The sequence below is a fragment of the Pollachius pollachius genome (assembly GCF_949987615.1).
Source record: "Pollachius pollachius genome assembly, chromosome: 3".
Lineage (NCBI taxonomy): Eukaryota > Metazoa > Chordata > Actinopteri > Gadiformes > Gadidae > Pollachius > Pollachius pollachius.
Window position 1 is genome coordinate 23,707,798 of NC_136936.1, and position 18,812 is coordinate 23,726,609.

An 18,812-nucleotide genomic window follows, 5' to 3' on the forward strand; every position below is an offset into this window, starting at 1 on the left:
GCTGGCTGATTGATTGACTGAAACACTGAGTATCTCTGAAATGTCTTTGTGTGCCCTTGCACGCGTCTGTCTAGTGTTTTATAGATCTGTCTTGTGATAGCAGTGTGGATTAGTGTGTATTTGGTTCTCAGGAAGTTGTAACCCGCTCATCAACAATTATGTCATTTGTGTGTGTGTGTGTGTGTGTGTATGTGTGTGTGTGTGTGTGTGTGTGTGTGTGTGTGTGTGTGTGTGTGTGTGTGTGTGTGTGTGTGTGTGTGTGTGTGTGTGTGTGTATGTGTGTGTGTCTGGTTTTTCAGGAGTCAGTGGCCAGTAAACAAATGGAGGATGTTCCTTCGTCCATGGAGGATCTTAAGGTACGATCGGGGCATCTCAGTGTAAACCCATATCTGTCTTTTATTTTTGTCCATTCAACCATTCTTGATTTCCATCTTTTGTCATCTGTCCACCCATTCATCCATCCATTAGTTTGTTCATTTATTCATTCTTCTTTGTCCTGTGTTGATGTGTTTGCTTAGTCCGGCTATCTCTCCAAGATGTCGGAGAAGCCCCTTGAGCCCAAGGACCGGTCCCCTGCCGTCAGCCCCCTGGACACGGACCTGGGAGACGAGGAGGAGGAGGAGGAGGGAGAGAGGGAGCCGAGCGTGAGGAGGAACTCCACAGGCAGGAGGTGTGTTGCTAGTGCAGATGGGGCGACAGAAGCTCAGGAGGTAGAGTGGGTTGACTGGTAACCCGAAGGTTGCTAGTTCGATCCCGGCTCCACCTAGAGTGTTGACGTGTCCCTGAGCAAGGCGCCTCACCCTGACTGCTCCTGACGAGCTGGCTGTCGCCCTGCGGGGTTGACTCCGCCTCAGTGTTTGAATGTGTGAATGAAAAAATATAAAATAAAAGTGTCAGCAAAATCCCCTAAATGTAAATGTACATGGCATTAAATGTAAATCACTGCGAATTTATAGTTTTACCAGCTGTAATAGATTTGTGCAGAAACAAGATATTACATTGTTTTTACGGTGGACTTGAATGTTGGTAGATTTGGTTGATCATTTATTCATCTATAATTTATTAATGTGTTAATGTATATAGAAGTTTTCTGCAAGGGCCGAAGGAGTTACTTTTGGTTTTAATTTAGGCGTACAGAGATTGGGGCCTGCTAGGTCACTGGGTGTAACTGGCTGGTCATACGTCCTTGTCGGTGATTGCAGGAAGATGCATGAGCAGGGATGGTTGTTATACATGCCACTGTTTGTCCCACTGGTTTTACTGATCTATGGTTTTTAATGCACGTTGTTTGCTATGTTCTGTGAAGCCAAAGACAACAATGAAACAATTTCACGTCTCTCCCTCCAGACCCGTGCAGGCTGCTGCGGCGGTGGAGCGCTCTCCAGCCCGCCAGGTGGACCGGCTGGTCCTGCACCAGTCCAGCACCGAACACTCCCTCTCCAGCCCCGAGCCCTCGGGCAGGGACGCGGGACCCCGCCCGAAGGCCGAGGGCCTCAGTTCCTCCCTGGGGCTCCAGAGGCCCGAGACATCCAGGGGTCGGCTGGCCCGCGCCCCTAACGCCCACCAACGAGAGCAGGAGTCCCCCACGCGGGAGCAGGGGGGCCCGCCGGCCGAGGAGCTGAGCTGGAAGACGAGGAGGACCCTCAGTGGGGAAGTGGAGAGGGATGAGGAAGAGGAGGAGAAGGAGGAGGTGGAGATTGGAAAATTAAGGAAAAAAGAGCAGCAGGAGGACGAGAGGAGGAAGATGGAGGTAGAGGAACGAGATGAAGAGGAGAAGGGAAGGGAAAGGCGTAATGAGGAGAGAGCGATGGAGAGGAGGAATTTTGAAAGGGAGGTGGAGGAGGAGAAGCGGTGTGGCTCGCTGGAGAAGGAGAGAAGGCTACGCCTCCTTCGGGAGGAGCTGAGGAGAGAAGAGGAGGAGGAGGAGAGGAGGCTGAAGAAGGAGAGTGAGGAGAGAGTCAGGTAAATGTCCTGGGTAAATGATCTGTTGTAATTTTAGCATAGTCTGTACAGCTCATATCTCAGCTGGAAACTGTTTATCTGTGCTCCACATGAAGCCCCTTGTGAGTCTGCAAAGTACAGAGTTCGTCACTTTTGTCCCTTTTCACTCTAAAAGCCTCAATGCAGAAAGTCTACGAAGCTCCAAAACTAGGCGATCATTACGCCTAATTGGGGAAATTAGCTTCTGTAGGAGGACAAGCTGGGTAATAATGATGACCAAGGAGATGAATCGGTAAATGACTCACTTTGAACAGCAATCAGATGTCCATTGACTCTTAATTCCTTTCAGTGTTAGGACCTAAGCACCCCGAGGATTTACACAGTGATTAAATGTTGGTGCCTAAAGCCAGATCATAAAGTGTGTGTGTCTGTGTGTCTGTCTGACTGTTTGTCTGTGTCTGTGTCTGCATGTGCGTGCGTGCGTGCACGTGTGTGTGTGCGTGCACCTCCAGGGCTGTGTGTGAGCGGCTAGACTCTGAGAGGAGCAAGGAGGAGACCAGGCTGAGAGAGGAGTCAGACAGGAAGTTAAAGGAGCTGAGGGAGAGCGGCCAGAGGGAGACGGAGCACCAGCTGCATACGCTCAGGTAACACACACACATTGTGCTGCTGCTGCAGCACAGTACCACCCTGTAGCGAAGAGCCTCCTGACAATAATGAAGTTCTACTAAGGAATTACAGAAATACGCACTCAATTTGGGAATTACCGCCACCAAGGTTAGCTGTCGTCTGTAGAAGCCGTGGTGGATAATTCACTCTGTTCACTGTTTTTGGACATTTGTATTGGAGCAAGGCACACAGCTCAAGAATGCTTCTCCACTACTTTAGCTTTCGTCTTTCACCATTATATGTAGACTCTATAGCAAATACATTTATCCATTTGATTTACACGTGTGTGCGTGTGTGTGTGTGTGTGTGTGTGTGTGCGTGTGCGTGTGCGTGTGTGCACGTGCGTGCGCTCAGAGAGGAGAGCGGGGCTACGGTCAAGGGCCTGCGTGTCACTCTAGACGAGGAGCTGGCGGCGGAGCGTGATAGGCTGGAGGCCCGGAAGAGGCAGGACTCAGAGAACATGAGGGTGGAGCTGGAGGCAGAGCTTCAAGCGGAGAGACAGAGGCTGCTGGGAGAGAATGAGGAGAAACTGAGCTCTCTGAGACAGGAGGTGAATTATTTGAATTTCTATTATAATTGCATTTTATTTTATTAACTTTTGAATGGTTCTTTTAAGTTCCTGTTTGATTATAATCCCGACGCCTACCAACCGTTGAATCTAATGGAACATTAGACACAACGGTTGGTACTATACACCTGACTAGAAATGATTGCGATTGCTATTTCAATGTGTTAAAACATGGTGTGTGTGTGTGTCCATGTGTGTATTCAAAGATCAAAAGCACAGAGAGAAGAAAAGAGTTGAGGAGTATTCGACCTGAGCAGCAGCTGACTGAGTATCATAGAGAGGTGAGAGAACACTCATTTAATACTTTGATTTATGTTGACTGGCCCTGTTATGTTCAGGACCATTCATTCTCCACAGTAACGTTATCAAACTCAAACCTCTGTGGGACACTATGTTACGTCCTGGTCAGGATGTAGAAGGCAGCCAAGATTGCCAATAACAGCAGAAGCAGGACAGTACCATGTCAGGACTTTAGCTTGCTTCTGCACTCCTGACCCCTAACACCACCAATACTTGGTTAATACTGAGACATACACCACATGTAAACACAAGCAGTTTACATGTACGTGTATCCCATCTGTTAGACTGCATTCATGAGGGGCTTACACCTCATGACCTGAGAAATGAAGGCTGCTTCCAAAATGTTGTCAAAAGTAATCACACACACTCACACACACTCACACATACACTCACACATACACTCAAAGGCTAGCACACACACACACACACACACACACACACGCACACACACACACACACACACACACACACACACACACACGCACATGCACACACTGTGGTGACCCGGCCCCGTGAGTGTCTCTGTCTCTCTGGAAGTACCGCACGTCAGTGTCAGTTTTAAGCCAAAATAGGCATTTATTCAAAGGTAACCGGAAACCCGTGGGACTTCATCCAACGCGAGAATAAAAGAAGGAGTCACAGCATTTGTCTCTCTGGAACGGCCGGTCTCCTCCCAGGATGTGGGAGATCGTTCCCGTCCGGCGATCCAAATCACCGTCACGTTCCGCTTCTGTATACGCCATCCGAGCGTCCGTGATGCTGGTCAGTGCTGGGTGAGCGTATGGTAAGTCTTGCTGCCGTCCCATCCGACACTCCTGGAGTTTCACAGGTCACGCCGTGCTTCCAGCTCTCTCCCCTGAGAAAGCATAACAAAGCCTTTTATCTGTACCTTGTGGCACTTCTCTTCCTCCGACGCAGGTGTTTTCCATTGCGCTGAGTAGGGTTGCCAACCCTACTATGCTCCCTGGTGCCAGCTGGTGGATATCGGTGGTATACGCCTTCCACCACCTCTCCTCTTTGCCGCCTGGGGCACGGTGCTGAGGCCGGGTTGCCACACTCCTCCACCGGGGGTTGAAACTGCGCTTGCCTCTGACCGACCAGAGGCAAGCATCGCGGTGGGAAGAGCGTCGGCGTTGTCGTTGGCGTGTTCCCTGCCCGGCCAGTGGTCCACCTGGAACCTATAATCCTGAAGGGCCAGGAACCACCTCTTCACGCGTGCATTCGTGTTCTTCGGACTTGCCATCCACTTGAGTGGCGCATGGTCGGGAACTCCCGCCCCGGGAGGTAGTACCTCAGCTTGTCCAGGGCCTACTTGATGGCCAGGGCCTCCTCCTCCACGTTGGAGTATTTCTTCTCGTTGGAGAGGAGTTTTATACTGATGTAGGTCACGGGGTGTTCCTCTCCCACCTGGACCAGGGACAGTACCGCTCCCAGTCCCACTTCGGACGCATCTGTGTGTACTATCAGGGGCAGAGAAAAATCAGGATCATCAAGATTGGTTCCGAGCAGAGGGCTCGCCGGAGGAGACCGAATGCCATCTCTGCTGCCTCTGACCAGGTTACATGGTCTGGCAGGGCCTTCCGGGTCAGATCATGTAGGGGGCTGGCAAGAGTGGCGAAACCGGGGATCCTACCAGACCCAGGAATGATTTCACCTGTTTTTTGGAGGTGGGGCGGGGCCAGTCCCAGATGGCCGCAACCTTGGTCTCCCGGGGTCGGAAGTTCCCACGTCCGACTTGGTAACCCAGATAGGTCGTCTCCTCCAGACCCTGGTGGCACTTGGCGGGGTTGGACGTGAGTCTGGCCTTCTTCAACTCCCCCAGGATTGCCTGCAGCTGTCGGAGGTGGATATCCCAGCTGGCGCTGTGGATTATGATGTCGTCGATGTGCGCTGTTGCAGGAGTTGGTCCCTCATCCGCTGGAATGTAGCGTGTACTGATATAGACCCCCCGGGGTCGCCATCTTATCCCGAGCGGCTTTGGTGAGCGGAACCTGCCAGTACCCCTTGGTGAGGTCCAAGGTGGTAAGGTAGCGGGCGGGTCTGTGCCGCTCGATCAGTTCGTCGACGCTGGGCATGGGGTAGGCATCGAAGTCTGAGACCTCATTCAGCGTCCGGAAGTCGTTGCAGAACCGGGTTTTGGGATCTGGACGAGTGGGCTAGACCAAGCACTGCGCGACTCCTCGATGACACGGAGCTGGAGCATTCTGCCAACCTCCTCACTGATAGTGTTCCTACGTGCTTCTGGGACCCGGTAGGGTGGGACACGCACCGTGACGCCTGGCGCCATTTTAATGTCGTGTTGTGCTACCGTGGTCCTCCCTGGTACCTTCGAGAAGACATCCTGGTGTTGTAGGATTACTTCCTCGAGGTCCTGCTTCTGGGCGGGGCTGAGGTCGTCTCCCACGGGGACCTCCTGTATGCTGTGCCGGGCAACCAGACCCAAGGGAGCCGGTACCGGTGGGGAAGTTCGGGTCCGCCACTGCTTCAGCAGGTTGACATGGTAGAGCTGGGTGGGTTTGCATCTCCCGGGCTGCCGACCACTTCGTATGGCCCCTGCCACTTGGCCAGGAATTTCCATTCCGCGGTTGGTATCAGGAACAGGACCAACTCCCCGGGCTGAAATATGCACAGCTGGGCTCCCCGGTTGTAGACCCGTGCCTGGGCCTGCTGGGCCTGCCGGAGGTGGTCCCGGACGATGGGCCAAACCTGTGCCCTGCGGCTCCGCACCTGCTCTACATGGTCCACCATGGTGCGTTGTGGGGAGGGCCGACTCCCACACCTCCTTTGCGAGGTCTAGGAGTCCCCTTGGTCTACTAACATACAATAACTCGAAGGGGGATAACCCTGTCGGGTACTTCGCCCGTCCTTTTCTGTCCCTACGTGTCTCGACGGGTCGCAATAGGGTCCGGATGCTGAAACTCTGCAAAAAAAAAAAAGCTGCTGGGCGACCTGCCAATTCTCCAGCTCGTCCACAGTGTCGGGGCGGTTATTGGCGAGCGTTGTCCGGGCGTCCGGCGGGAGCTGACGGATGGTGTTATCTATCAGCACCCTATCCAGGATGCTTGGTCCGTCATCGGCCGCGAGCCACCTCCAGATAAACCTGCTATGTTGGGAAATCTGAGTCTGTACGGTGCCTCTGGCATCAAACCGCCAGTCCATCCGGGTTCTGCATTGACGTGTGGGCGTGTACTCCAAAATAGTCTGTAGCGTGGTCGACTTGCCTGCATTATCCACCGTATGTGGCGACCCGGCCCAATGAGTTTGTAGTGGTGGCTCCGTGAGCCACGGAGGAGTCTCAGCAATTGTCTCTCTGGAACGGCCGCTCCAGGAATGCGGGAGATCTTTCCCGTCCGGCTTTCCGAATCACCGTCGTGTTCCGCTTCTGTATACGCCATCCGAGCGTCCGTGCTGCTGGTCAGTGCTGGGCGAGCGTCTGGTAAGTCCTGCTGCCGTCCTGTCCGATACTGGTCCTCGAGTTTCACAGGTCACACCGTGCTTCCAGCTCTCTCCCCTGAGAAAGCATAACAAAGCCTTTTATCTGTACCTGGCACTTCTCTTCCTCCGCCGCAGGTGTTTTCCATTGCACTGAGTAGGGTTGCCAACCCTACTACGCTCCCTGGTGCCAGCTGGTGGATATCGGTGGTATACGCCGTCCACCACCTCTCCTCTTTGCCGCCTGGGGTGCGGTGCTGGGGCCGGGTTGCCACAACACATACAAACACATACACACACACACACAACCACACAAACACACTCGAGGCGCTGGGGTCATGTGAGCTCTGCCGTGGCTGAACTTTCCCCCAGCTGGCTGACGTGCTGCAGGAAGTGAGGGAGGAAGTTCAGCGGGACCACGACAGGAAGCTGGAGCAGCTGAAGGAGGAGCACAGGAGGGAGCTGAGTGCCATCAGGGAACAGCACCTAGACCAGGTCAGCCTCTTCATACAACCACCACTCCCAGAATGCACTTGGTGTCGTTAGATCATTTGATTTTAAGATGGAGGTTTCTTCTCTGTATGGTTTACATTTCATAACGTATATAACTGTGTGTGTGTTTCTGTGTGTGTGTGTGTGTGTGTGTGTGTGTGTGTGTGTGTGTGTGTGTGTGCTCGTGTGTGCCTGTTTCTGTGTTTGCAGGAGGCGACCCAGAGAGAGGATTTGCTGTGTGCTCTGCAGGATGAGCGAGAGCGTCTGCAAAGCACACACACCGTTCAACTGGAGAAACTCCGCCTGCAGCTGGACACACAGACACAGAAGACATGGCTGGCACACACACGCAAGGTCAGCACACACACACACACACACACACACACACACACACACACACACACACACACACACACACACACACACACACATACACACACACACACACACACACACACACACACACACACACACACACACACACACACACACACACACACACACACAAACACACACACACACACACACACACACACACACACACAAGTGTAAGAGTATGTGTTTGTCCAGCAGGAGTCTGAGCTGCAGAACCAGTTGGAGCAGCTGGAGTTGAAAACCAAAGATCTGAAGACCCAGGAGGCCCTGCTGCAAACCAAGGTTCTTTACGTGTGTGTGTGTGTGTGTGTGGCTGTCTGTCTGTCTGTCGACTACTGATGTATAACTATTGATCATTTGACCGTGCTTCCCTGTGTTTTTTCTAGGCAGCAGATCTGAAGAGGAGGAGGAAGAGGCTTGGGGAGGAGGAGGAGGAGGTGGACAGAGGCATGAAGGTGTGTTTTTGTTTGGGACTGCTTTACTGAGAGGAGAACCAAACTCCCTGACCCTGCCTCTAAACAATGTAGTGTTGTTTCATTTGTTTGTCTGTGTGTGTGTCTGTATCTGACTGTGTGTGTGTGTGTGTGTGTGTGTGTGTGCCTGGTTGTGCCCGCCAGGAGAGGGAGCAGCTGACAGAGGAGCTGGGCCGGGCGCGGGAGGAGCGGCGGCGGGCCCAGCAGGGTGCGGAGGCGGCGAGGGGCGAGCGGGACCAGGCCCGCGAGGAGTTCCGCCGCGCCCAGGAGGACCGGGAGCGGCTGGAGCGCAAGGTGGAGGCACTGCAGGAACGCTGCGCACGCCTCGGCAGCAGGGTCAGGTACGGACGGGCCGACAGGTAGACCCCGTCCGACATGGGGTCTCCCCCCATATGCGGTCCCCGCCCACACATGGCCACGCTCACATTCCGGAGACACCCCACAATTTGGTTTTCTTTCCTTGAGCCCAAACACCGGCCCTGGCCGTGTGTTTGTTGGGTTGATTCTGTGACAGACCAGCGGTAATGTGGTTCATCTGTCCGCCTTGAGAAGGCTCACTCTCTGGCTAATCATATGGATTTTTTCTGAGGTTCTGGTTCACAATGAAATGGAAACAAAGTTATTACGGATTGTGTGTTCAATGTGCTAAATATGGATATAATTTTCCGCTGCTGGTGGCAAAAACACACACTTGTGTGTAAACCAGACGTCCATATTTGTTAGAGTCTATGCTTGAGCCTGATATAAAAAACAACTTGGCTGACCAACGAGTGGCCAGGCTTTAGTTTGTAACTGCATCGCGATGCATCTGTCAATCTAATGATGTGATTGTTAACCTGGCAGTGAACTGGAGCAAGGCGAGGGAGCCGGCGTCTCCTCCACCCCTCCGCCCAGACTGGAGAAGAAGAAGGCGGAGGGCCCAGCAGAGAAGGTGGAGGACACCCCCCCCTCTAGTGGCGTGGTCAACGGATCGCTGCACATGGGGGACCTGGAGGAGCCGCCCCTCTTCCCCGTCCCCGACAGCCAGAGCAGCCTGGAGGAGTAAGGAGAGTGTGTGTGCGTGCACGTGTGTGTGCATTGCTTGCATGTCAGGTCAACACATTTTCAGTTCATGAATGACACCACTTGTTCCCATGACAACGCTGCTTCTGATTTGACCCCGGAACCCGCCTGTGTTTATCCACAACACCACCCACACACACTCGCCATAGGGACGAGTCCACCGTCCCGGAGGCCCTCACACTGTCCCCTTCGTCCCCCTCCACTCCAGCATGCGTCGCTACATCAGCACGGAGGAGGCGTCCCTCCACGAGGCCCGGCATTTCCTGGAGCGGGAGAGCCGGCGCCTGGCGGATAGGCAGGCGGCGCTGCAGGCGGCCGGCTCGGGGCCCTTCACCCGCAACCACAGCCTGGACGCCGCCGGGGTGAGGGGCCCCCAGCGTTTAACATCTCCCTGTTCTTTATGTGTCGCTCTGTTGGCTCTTTATCTCTGTCCACTATCTGTGTGTGTGTGTGTATTTATGTGTGTGTGTGTGTGTGTGTGTGTGTGTGTATATTTATGTGTCTGTGCGTGTGTGTGTGTGTGTGTGTGTGTACTATAATTGCTGCCGTTAAAGTATTTTCTTTTCCTTTCATTTATAAATGAGAGGAATGTCTTTTCATACGATTCTCAATTCCTCCTCCCCCCCTCCAACCGTCTGGCTCCTCCCCTCCACCCGTCTGGCTCCTCCCCTCCACCCGTCTGGCTCCTCCCCTCCACCCGTCTGGCTCCTCCCCCCCAGCAGGAGACGGGTCGTCTGGAGCAGCTGCGGCGTGCGGTCCAGCAGGGCAGCACGCTGCTGCGGCGCAAGGAGGAGCAGCTGCAGCAGCTGGAGAGCTCCCTGGCGGAGGAGGTGAGCAGGAGGTTCTGAGTCAGGACGCAGCGGGATAATACCACCGGGCGGAACACCTAACATTGATATTTAGGGCATTTAGCAGACACTTTTATCGACCCCCCCCATTTGTCAGAAGAAAGAGAAACAACAATTTATCGCTGTCGGTACAGTAAGGATATTCATAGAACCAAGTGCCAAGCACTAACCATCACTAGGTTAACCCATTCCCCGTACACAACAAAGATAGCTAGGATAGATTGCTACAAAATGCTGAGTACTATTTTTTTAAGTGCCAGCTTTGGATAAAATACACAGAACGGAATCCAGCAGGACACGACCTTGGTGTAATGCACGGTGACGGAGAATATCAAACCACAGTCTGCTGTAGATTTTCCTAATTTTGCGCAGTACACTGTTTGTACAGCAGGTGGCTGTTGTCCACCATTGTTGTGTCCCTAGTGGTGTCCGCATCATGTCCTCGGTGTGAAGGGCTACTTATGTGAAAGCATCCTCCAAGCTGTGTTTCTTTCTGTGAAGGGCCGTGATCATGCAGAGTGGAGGCTGTAGGCCAAGTGTCTGCTTCACACTCCAGTATAACTATTTTATTTTGGTTTTGAAAGGTTTTATTATGAGGTGGAATTTGTTAACTTATATATGACTTTGTTCATTATATTACAAGAAATATTGACTTGACACTCCTTCATTTGCTCTTTTATTGTTGGTTCTACGAGAAGTGGTTCTCTGAAGCCTAATCAGTTTTATTGTTAGGTTGAACTTTCGTAATAATATTTAATCTTGCACTTTGACGTGTGATATTTGTTTCATTGACCCAAAAAGAGTATTGACCAATCAACGATACTCTCTTATGCTATACCTTTCAGTATTGTAGCGTGGCTGTTCCTACGCACCCCACAGTGAGGAGATGGTACCAGCCCATCCCTAGTATGTTTGCACATCATCTTAGCGTCAGCTTGGGTCTTATTAAGGATAAACAACAGTGGTGGGTTCCCCACTCAAAAGGCAGAAGTAAGGGTTTCTCCGAGGGCAGTCGGTGGAGCTGTTTCTGTGTTGGTGTCCATCCCTTTTGGTTTGTTTGAATCAAACTGTAGGCACATGTTACATGAGCGACTGACAGTGCTAATGCTAACATGTGTCCTCCCGCGTCCCTCCGTCCAGCCCCTGTTGGAGGAGCTGTCCCGCATGGCCGGGGAGCGCAAGGTGACCTTCGACGTGACAGACTCTGACCTCAGCAGCACCCTAGACCCCCACGACGGACCAGGTGGGGCGCTCTGTCTCCTCCTCCTCCTGTCCTCTCCCCTCCTGTCTCCTCCTCCTCCTGTCCTCTCCCTTCCTATCTCCTCCTCCTGTCCTCTCCTTTCCTGTCTCCTCCTCCTGTCCGTTCCTTTCCTGTCTCCTCCTCTCCTTTCCTGTCTCTTCCTCCCCCTCTTTTCCTTTCCTGTCTCTTTCTCCTCCTGTCCTCTCCTTTCCTGTCTCCTCCTCCTGTCTGTTCCTTTCCTGTCTCCTCCTCTCCTTTCCTGTCTCTTCCTCCCCCTCCTTTCCTTTCCTGTCTCTTTCTCCTCCTGTCCTCTCCTTTCCTGTCCCCTCCTCCTGTCCGTTCCTTTCCTGTCTCCTCCTCTCCTTTCCTGTCTCTTCCTCCCCCTCCTTTCCTTTCCTGTCTCTTTCTCCTCCTGTCCTCTCCTTTCCTGTCCCCTCCTCCTGTCCGTTCCTTTCCTGTCTCCTCCTCTCCTTTCCTGTCTCTTCCTCCTCCTGTCCTCTCCTTTCCTGTCTCCTCCTCCTGTCCGTTCCTTTCCTGTCTCCTCCTCTCCTCTCCTTTCCTGTCTCTTCCTCATCCTCCTTTCCTTTCCTGTCTCTTTCTCCTCCTGTCCTCTCCTTTCCTGTCTCCTCCTCCTGTCCGTTCCTTTCCTGTCTCCTCCTCTCCTTTCCTGTCTCTTCCTTCTCCTGTCCTCTCCTTTCCTGTCTTCTTATCACAGGGTATAAACACAGTGTCGGTGTTAAATGCTTTGAGGTTCACAGAGCCAACATCTTCCCAATTGTATCGTTTCCTCTGGATATTTCTTTACAGTAAATCCACGTATCATGTGTTTCTTTTCTGATTTAATTGATGTATTTTGTATTCATTACGCATTGCCTTGTCGATTAATAATATAATATTATATATAGCTTCCAGAAGAGAGTCAATACTTGTTTCAATGCAATAAGTCATCCAACAGAGTCCTTCCGTTGTTCAACCACCTCTCAGCTGAATCTTCCCGTAATTGTTCCCAGGATTCTTCCCAGGATTCTTCTCCCATGCTTGATTTCAATTCATCACAAAACACAGTATATTGTAGCACATGACAAGGCCGGGGTCCCAGTGACCGCCAATCATACCTGTTATTATACAAAAGGGTGTTACCCACCTATTCATATTGGGTGACTGCCATTCAAATCAAGCCAATCATGAACCGCCGACACCCTCTTTATGCTCGTCTGTCCCACTTTGGTTACAGCAGCTGGCAGGGAGGAGGAGGAGAACAAGAGAAAGGGGAATACACATGAATAAACTAAAAGTGGGGGACAGGGACGTGTGGGAAGGGGCGTGAGGACAGGGAAGAGGTGCCAGAGGTGTCGTCAAATAACAGTGGGGGGGTTGAGCCCAGGCCTGTTGGTCTCTGGGGGATCTGTTGTTGGCTGCGAAAACAAGGGAAGGAACATTTGATGCTAGTGCCAACCCCTCAGTTGCTCCGCTGATCAATCGCTTTAAGAACAAAGGAAGAGGAGAACAGGATGTTCTGCAATTAGCTAAACGTCGGGGACAGAGGCGGGGGCGGGGCAGGGAGGAACGTGAGGGCAGGGCAAAGGGCGGCATATGGCTCAGGAGCTAGAGTGGGTTGGCTGGTAACCGGAAGGTTGCTAGTTCGATCTCTGGCTCCTCCCAGCTGAGTGTCGAGGTGTCCCTGAGCGAGACGCCTCACCCTGACTGCTCCTGACAAGCTGGCTGTCGCTGTGCGTGGTTGACTCCACCGTCGGTGTGTGAATGAGTGTATATGAATGGTTGTGAGTCGCTTTGGATAAAAGCGTCCGCTAATCACCCTAAATGGAAAAGGTGTCCTCAACTAACAGTGGGGGTCAAAGAAGGAGGGAGGGGGAATATCACGAGGCAAAACCATATCTAACAAATATTGCAATCCTTAACAAGGTATAATTGAAGAGGAAGAGATGATTCACCAGTGCTCTTATTTTAATATATTCTCCGCCCCCTCCCCCCTCATCAGGTGGCCATCCTACTGTACCTGCCAAAGTGCAGCAGTTGGCCGAATCCCTGCAGCAGATCTCGGGTCAGCTCCACCTCGTGCTAGGGGCCCTGGGCTCGCTGGCCCCGCCCTCTGCCTCCTCCGCCTGCAGCCAGGGGTACGGCGGGATGCCTCCCACCCCCTCCGCACCCCTCTCCGCCGGGCCATCCTGGGCATGGGGCGGGAACCACTCCGGGGCCGCGCCTCTCTTCGCCAGCTCCATGCCCGCTACACAGAGGGCCCCGGCGGACCTCCTGAGCAGCCGCTGGGCCAAGCTGTTCCCCGGTACGGCCGTCCACCCCTGGGGAAGCGAGTACAATCAGAATCACTTTTATTAGACCTTATTGTACAAGTACACAAGAGTAAAATCCCCAGGCTTGGTTCCTCAAAATTCACATAGCAGCAACAATACAAGATAAAGTAAATAAGATAAGTAAAAATAAAAATATGTTACAAATAAGTAAAGATAAGTAGCAGCATAGATCCCAATAATAAATAATAAGAATAAGAATAAAATAGAGTAAGTAATAATAAGATAAACTAAGACAGTGGTAATAAGTTATAATAAGTAATGGGGTGATGTAAAGTGTAAAGTGGTGAAGTGATAGCTGTACCAGCCACGATTAATTCTAGTGCAAAATTGCTATGAAAATGACAGAAAAGGGTAGTGGATTCCTCCAGGAGCCTGGGTGCACAACACAATGTAGTGTGTTGTTCCGCTGCATGGCTGGTTCTGCAACGCAGATCGTTATGAGTTAGGTTATTACTACCTGGAACGAGAATAGTTAGTAATTCAAAAGAACAGAGGCCCAGTAGAAAAAGCGGTTTCAGAACACGGTAGCGAGTCGTCCATCGCGGCCTGAGATTCCAGGCCCACTGATGAAGGGGTGATCCCCCCCAGCACCGCTCGAATCACAGGCTTCCATCAGTCTGGGATTCAAGAGATGGACTCCTTAGGCTGGATGATGGAGTTTGTTCATCATGGAGCACTTACCAGCGGCCTCCGGAGAGGACCAGCAGGATATCGCCTCGATGTGGAAACAGGTGTTACTGGAATTAAATGATCCCTAATTATAAGGTTACTCAGGATATTTGCCGGTGACTTCGACTGCGATGGGTCACGGGTGAAAACAGTAGAAACTAGTTCTAGTTATTTGACAGGCTGAGAACCACGTATAACAGGGATATAAGGTGTATGGCCTACAGGGTGCTACTAGAGGCCAGACCGGCAGATCGCTTTGTGAAACACGAACTGACGACCGATGAGTAACAATCAAGAGCATGGACACACATACCGGTGATTGTAGACATTCATGAGTGGGGGGCTGGCCAGCGTACAGGGAGATATGGATGCTGACAGCATAAAAGCGACACGATACAAAACAGACCGTTTTTGAAAGATGCTAAAATTGGTTTGGCAGAAATGAACAGTGAGGATAATAAGGGGTATTTCTAACATACAGGCATGTAACCCTATTCTAATAGTACCCCCGACTGCAATTATTAACCCTAAAAAAGCATGATTTGGGATCTTAAAAAAAACAAGCATGTATACATACGTCATATAACAGTCTAAAGCAAAAGGGGAAAGTTGAAAAAGCATGATATCAGCCCTTTAAGAATGCATAGCACTCTGGGTAAGAAATGAAGTAGTTGTGATGTGTGGCCATGCTCCAGTAGAATATTTATTGGTTGCACACAAAAAACAGCTGCTTCAAAATGTTCCCCATCACTGGAACTGCAACTGGAACTTCTTTTGATCGTCTAGGGCGTTAGATCAATATGTAATCCAATGGAAAACAATACAAATCACAACGATTTGCTTAGAGGTGAATGCCAGGGCATTGACCCGCCCCGTGGCAGATGGCCTATAGTGGCGGCTCACCTGTTCTTCTTTACTGCTGACAAGCTCTTAAGCATGAGAGCCTGACTAATGTGGGCTTCAAGTCCAGCACTGATGGTCTAGCCAGGCTAACAAGCCCTCCACCATGTCTCTCTGACCCCCAGGAGCCCCTCTAGACCCAGTGGCCTCCAGCAACTTGAGGACCACTTCAACATACTCTTCATTCACTCCTGCAAGGTAAACGACTTTTAATACCTTTGATGGCTTAACCCACAAAGTCACACAAATCAGCCTGTAATTGTCGCGATGCCATGATGTCTGCATGTGCTTGTGCTTGTGTGTGTGTGTGTGTGTGTGTGTGTGTGTGTGTGTGAGACAAAGAGCAGTATTAGACATGCATGAACATGAACTGATGATTTTATGCCATATTTTGTTTGCCATTAAAAAATATGGATGTGTGTGTGTCAGCGTGCCAGAGCTGGACGGTCAGCGGCTGCAGGGGCTGATCGACGGGAACAAGAGGTGGCTGGAGATGCGCCGGAAGGACGCCAGCATGTATCCTTCCTGTGAGGCTGAGGTCTCCGTGGAGCCCCTGGTTCAGCTCAGATTCAGACTGATCAAGATTTCTAGGAGGGAGGGGGAAGTGTAAGCTAGTGTCATCGCAAAGTTAGTGTGGTTATGACCCACGCTTTCTTTGTGTTGTTTTGTTTTTAAAGATCCAATGCTTTTTTAAGGGTTAATAATTGCATTTGGGGGTACTTCTAGAATAGGGTTACATGCCTGTATGTTAGAAATACCCCTTATTATTCTCACACTGTTAACTTCTGACCAATTTAAGCGTCTTTAAAAAACGTACAGCCCAGTCTGTTGTGATTGGTCAGCACGCCCTCTCTTTTGCAAAAGGTCGAACACTTTGCACGCGCTTGTCGGCAATCCCCCCCCCCCTCCCGAGAAGTTGTAAACATTGTGGGTAGCCGGGAGGCGCGACTTCTGCACTTCAGCACCGCCCACTGCAGTCTGACGTCACACTATTACGGAAGTAAAGTTTGAGGGCAAACAAGTTGTTTCACACGCTTATGGAGGGGCGTTCTCTGTGGCCGTGAACACTCCCCCTGACTCGGACTCAGATTTTATAGCTTTGCAGACGTAAAACATGTAACATACGTCATGTAACAGTGTAAAGCAAAAGGAAAAGTTGTGAAGCTTGATCACCCGTTTAAGCTCGTTCCACTGTTTTGTATGAGCATCATAACACACACAGTGGCGTTAGCTTTTCCCTCTCTGGGACGCACCAACCAACCACATCGACCGCTTCCCAGACGTGGCCCCACACATGCCACCTGCCACCCAGACCCGGAATGAAAATAACCAGAGAGCATTTGAAAGGCGGGGTCAGGAGGTTTGCGTCTCCTCAGAACGGGCGTGTGAAAGCAGATCTGTTTGGTTCTCCCCAAGTGTTGTTGTGTTTGTTGTTGTGTTATTTTTGACCAAAATGTATACAATTTGTAAAGCGGGGGTGATTCAAGCAGTCGTTACACATAAGCGATGGTGACGTGGGTTTTGCACGGCCTCTGGCACCGCCCTGACATTAAGTTGTTGGCGGAGGTTCTCCTACCAAATGGAAAGTGTCCCGACCCCTCCAAGGCTCTGGCTCAGGGCTGTGTCCTCAGCACCGTTGTGTCCTTGACTCGGCGGCTGCCAGACCTCTGTTCACCCGCTACCGGCCGCCGTCCACTGGGGGCGCCGGGCTGGTCCAGCTGGGCCTCGACGACAACAACCAGATCAAGGTCTACCACTACTGAGGACCCCCGGACCCCCACCTGAAGAAGCTCCATGGATCCGTTTTTCTGCCCCCCCACGTCATTTACATTACTCTACCAAAATGCTGAGACAGCTGGTCGTAACATTGTCCACTTCCACTGTCGGGGGGGGGGGGGGGGGGGGGGGGGGGGGGGTTGCTAGGGAGGATGCACTAGATGCCTTAAGTGAGTTCTAGGAAACCGTGTTAAACACTGAGTTCACTGTTCAGTGAAATTGGAGATGAAGGAGTCACACGTGACTACAAGAAAGTTTAGACAATCGCAGCGTTCAAAGCTGTCTTTTTATATATGAAAACCGGCACATGTGAATGTGCGAGCTCCAAGCAGGTTACAACAAGCACTAGAGGTGTTTCTATCTATTTAGCCTCATCATGGGTTCTTTGTTGACTCCTTTGTGTAGTATGCTTTAATCAGAGCAGAGATGTAAGAGTAGGGGCGTGAACAGGGGGCCTCATGAGTTAATGAAGTTATTAATATGGGTCCAGTGCCCAGAATGAACTTCTTGATGCACCCGTGTGATGAAGGCCTGTTGTTGTACATTCATGTAAAATAAGAAACCGGCCTTTTATCTGTATTTATTGGTTATTTTTTATCGTCTAATCCAAATATTAAGGCTGAAAGTTACTATAGATTAAGTGGGCCTTTGCTTCTGATTAGATAACTGAGATGCTTTTAACTGCATGCTTTTCAAAGAACTGGGACAAGTCTGTTCAATCAGAACACACTTTAGTCAAACAAGCTCCAAGTTACCAGGCATCTGTTAGCTTAGCAACAAGGTCACCTGAATAGAAAGTGGGTCGACGGAGAATATACCACTAATGTGATGTTGACCGGCCTGCGGTCTTCATTGAGCTTTATGCTTGGTAGATATTGTGCATAAATGTGTTTGAATTTGTATTTTTCTATGAAATATATTAAATATACATTTTTATACATTTTTAATACTTTGTGTTGTATTGCATTATTGCATCAGTTATAAATCAAACTTTTGTATTGTTTTTTTACAGAATGCAGCAATGCGATTAGATTAGATTCATAATGACAAAGTAAGACACAAATAAGGAAGCGATGAGGGACCGGGACGTGACAGGGTTATCTGAAAACCAGACATTTTATTCAGTAACCGAGCCTTTGCATTGATAGTGACATTAAAATGGGTTTATCATACAACACAGTGCAAAACAAGTTTTGTTCCTCGGTAGAACTTGAGGGACGTTAACCATTACATTACAATCATTATTGTCCAATGAGGCGGGCAGGATAAGAGATCTGGCGAATCAGAATGTAAGTATCATCTCGACATGATTAGGGTGTTAAAGGCCGCTGACAGACGGGACATAGAGGACACTCTCACAGATTAAGTTATCAGACAAACATCTGTACAAAGGCTTACGCACACACATCCACACGCAGTGTATAAACCCACAGCATATAAACAGCTAAAAAAAACTTGAAGCAGCTCTTGGTTGCTTCATAGGTCTGTGATGCAGACATAAATAAGAGCCAAGACCACGCAGGAGACGTTGACGACAGCGAATGGTGTGATGATCCTCCCCCTTTTGACGCAATGCCGTCAGGTAAACATCAAACACAGGCGAGCGTTTCGACAGTTGAGTGGCAGCGAGGGGGTCAGAGGTTAAACAAACCAAAAATAAAAAAGACACACCAAAACCCATCCGGCACTGCTCACGTCACGACCCCCCCCCCCCCCCCCCCCCCCCCCCAGTTCCATCCT

General features: G+C 50.9%; 1 protein-coding gene across 5 annotated transcripts in view; it reads left to right on the forward strand.

The window, feature by feature from the left end:
- The window catches only part of cep164 (centrosomal protein 164), a 36,740-nt gene extending 19,577 nt beyond the window's left edge, over nt 1-17,163 (forward strand). For all 5 annotated transcript variants that reach the window (XM_079732701.1, XM_079732705.1, XM_079732702.1 and 2 more), the window contains 19 exons: nt 300-356; nt 519-670; nt 1,348-1,962; nt 2,454-2,585; nt 2,962-3,157; nt 3,382-3,456; nt 7,280-7,402; nt 7,610-7,753; nt 7,973-8,056; nt 8,161-8,229; nt 8,392-8,588; nt 9,091-9,288; nt 9,518-9,671; nt 10,029-10,139; nt 11,298-11,400; nt 13,397-13,699; nt 15,422-15,494; nt 15,726-15,812; nt 16,960-17,163. In XM_079732701.1, the coding sequence (XP_079588827.1) occupies nt 300-356; nt 519-670; nt 1,348-1,962; nt 2,454-2,585; nt 2,962-3,157; nt 3,382-3,456; nt 7,280-7,402; nt 7,610-7,753; nt 7,973-8,056; nt 8,161-8,229; nt 8,392-8,588; nt 9,091-9,288; nt 9,518-9,671; nt 10,029-10,139; nt 11,298-11,400; nt 13,397-13,699; nt 15,422-15,494; nt 15,726-15,812; nt 16,960-17,059 (2,973 nt within the window). In that variant the 3' untranslated portion in view covers nt 17,060-17,163. The remainder of the gene's footprint in view (nt 1-299; nt 357-518; nt 671-1,347; nt 1,963-2,453; nt 2,586-2,961; nt 3,158-3,381; nt 3,457-7,279; nt 7,403-7,609; nt 7,754-7,972; nt 8,057-8,160; nt 8,230-8,391; nt 8,589-9,090; nt 9,289-9,517; nt 9,672-10,028; nt 10,140-11,297; nt 11,401-13,396; nt 13,700-15,421; nt 15,495-15,725; nt 15,813-16,959) is intronic.
- The last annotated feature ends 1,649 nt before the right edge of the window (nt 17,164-18,812 follow it).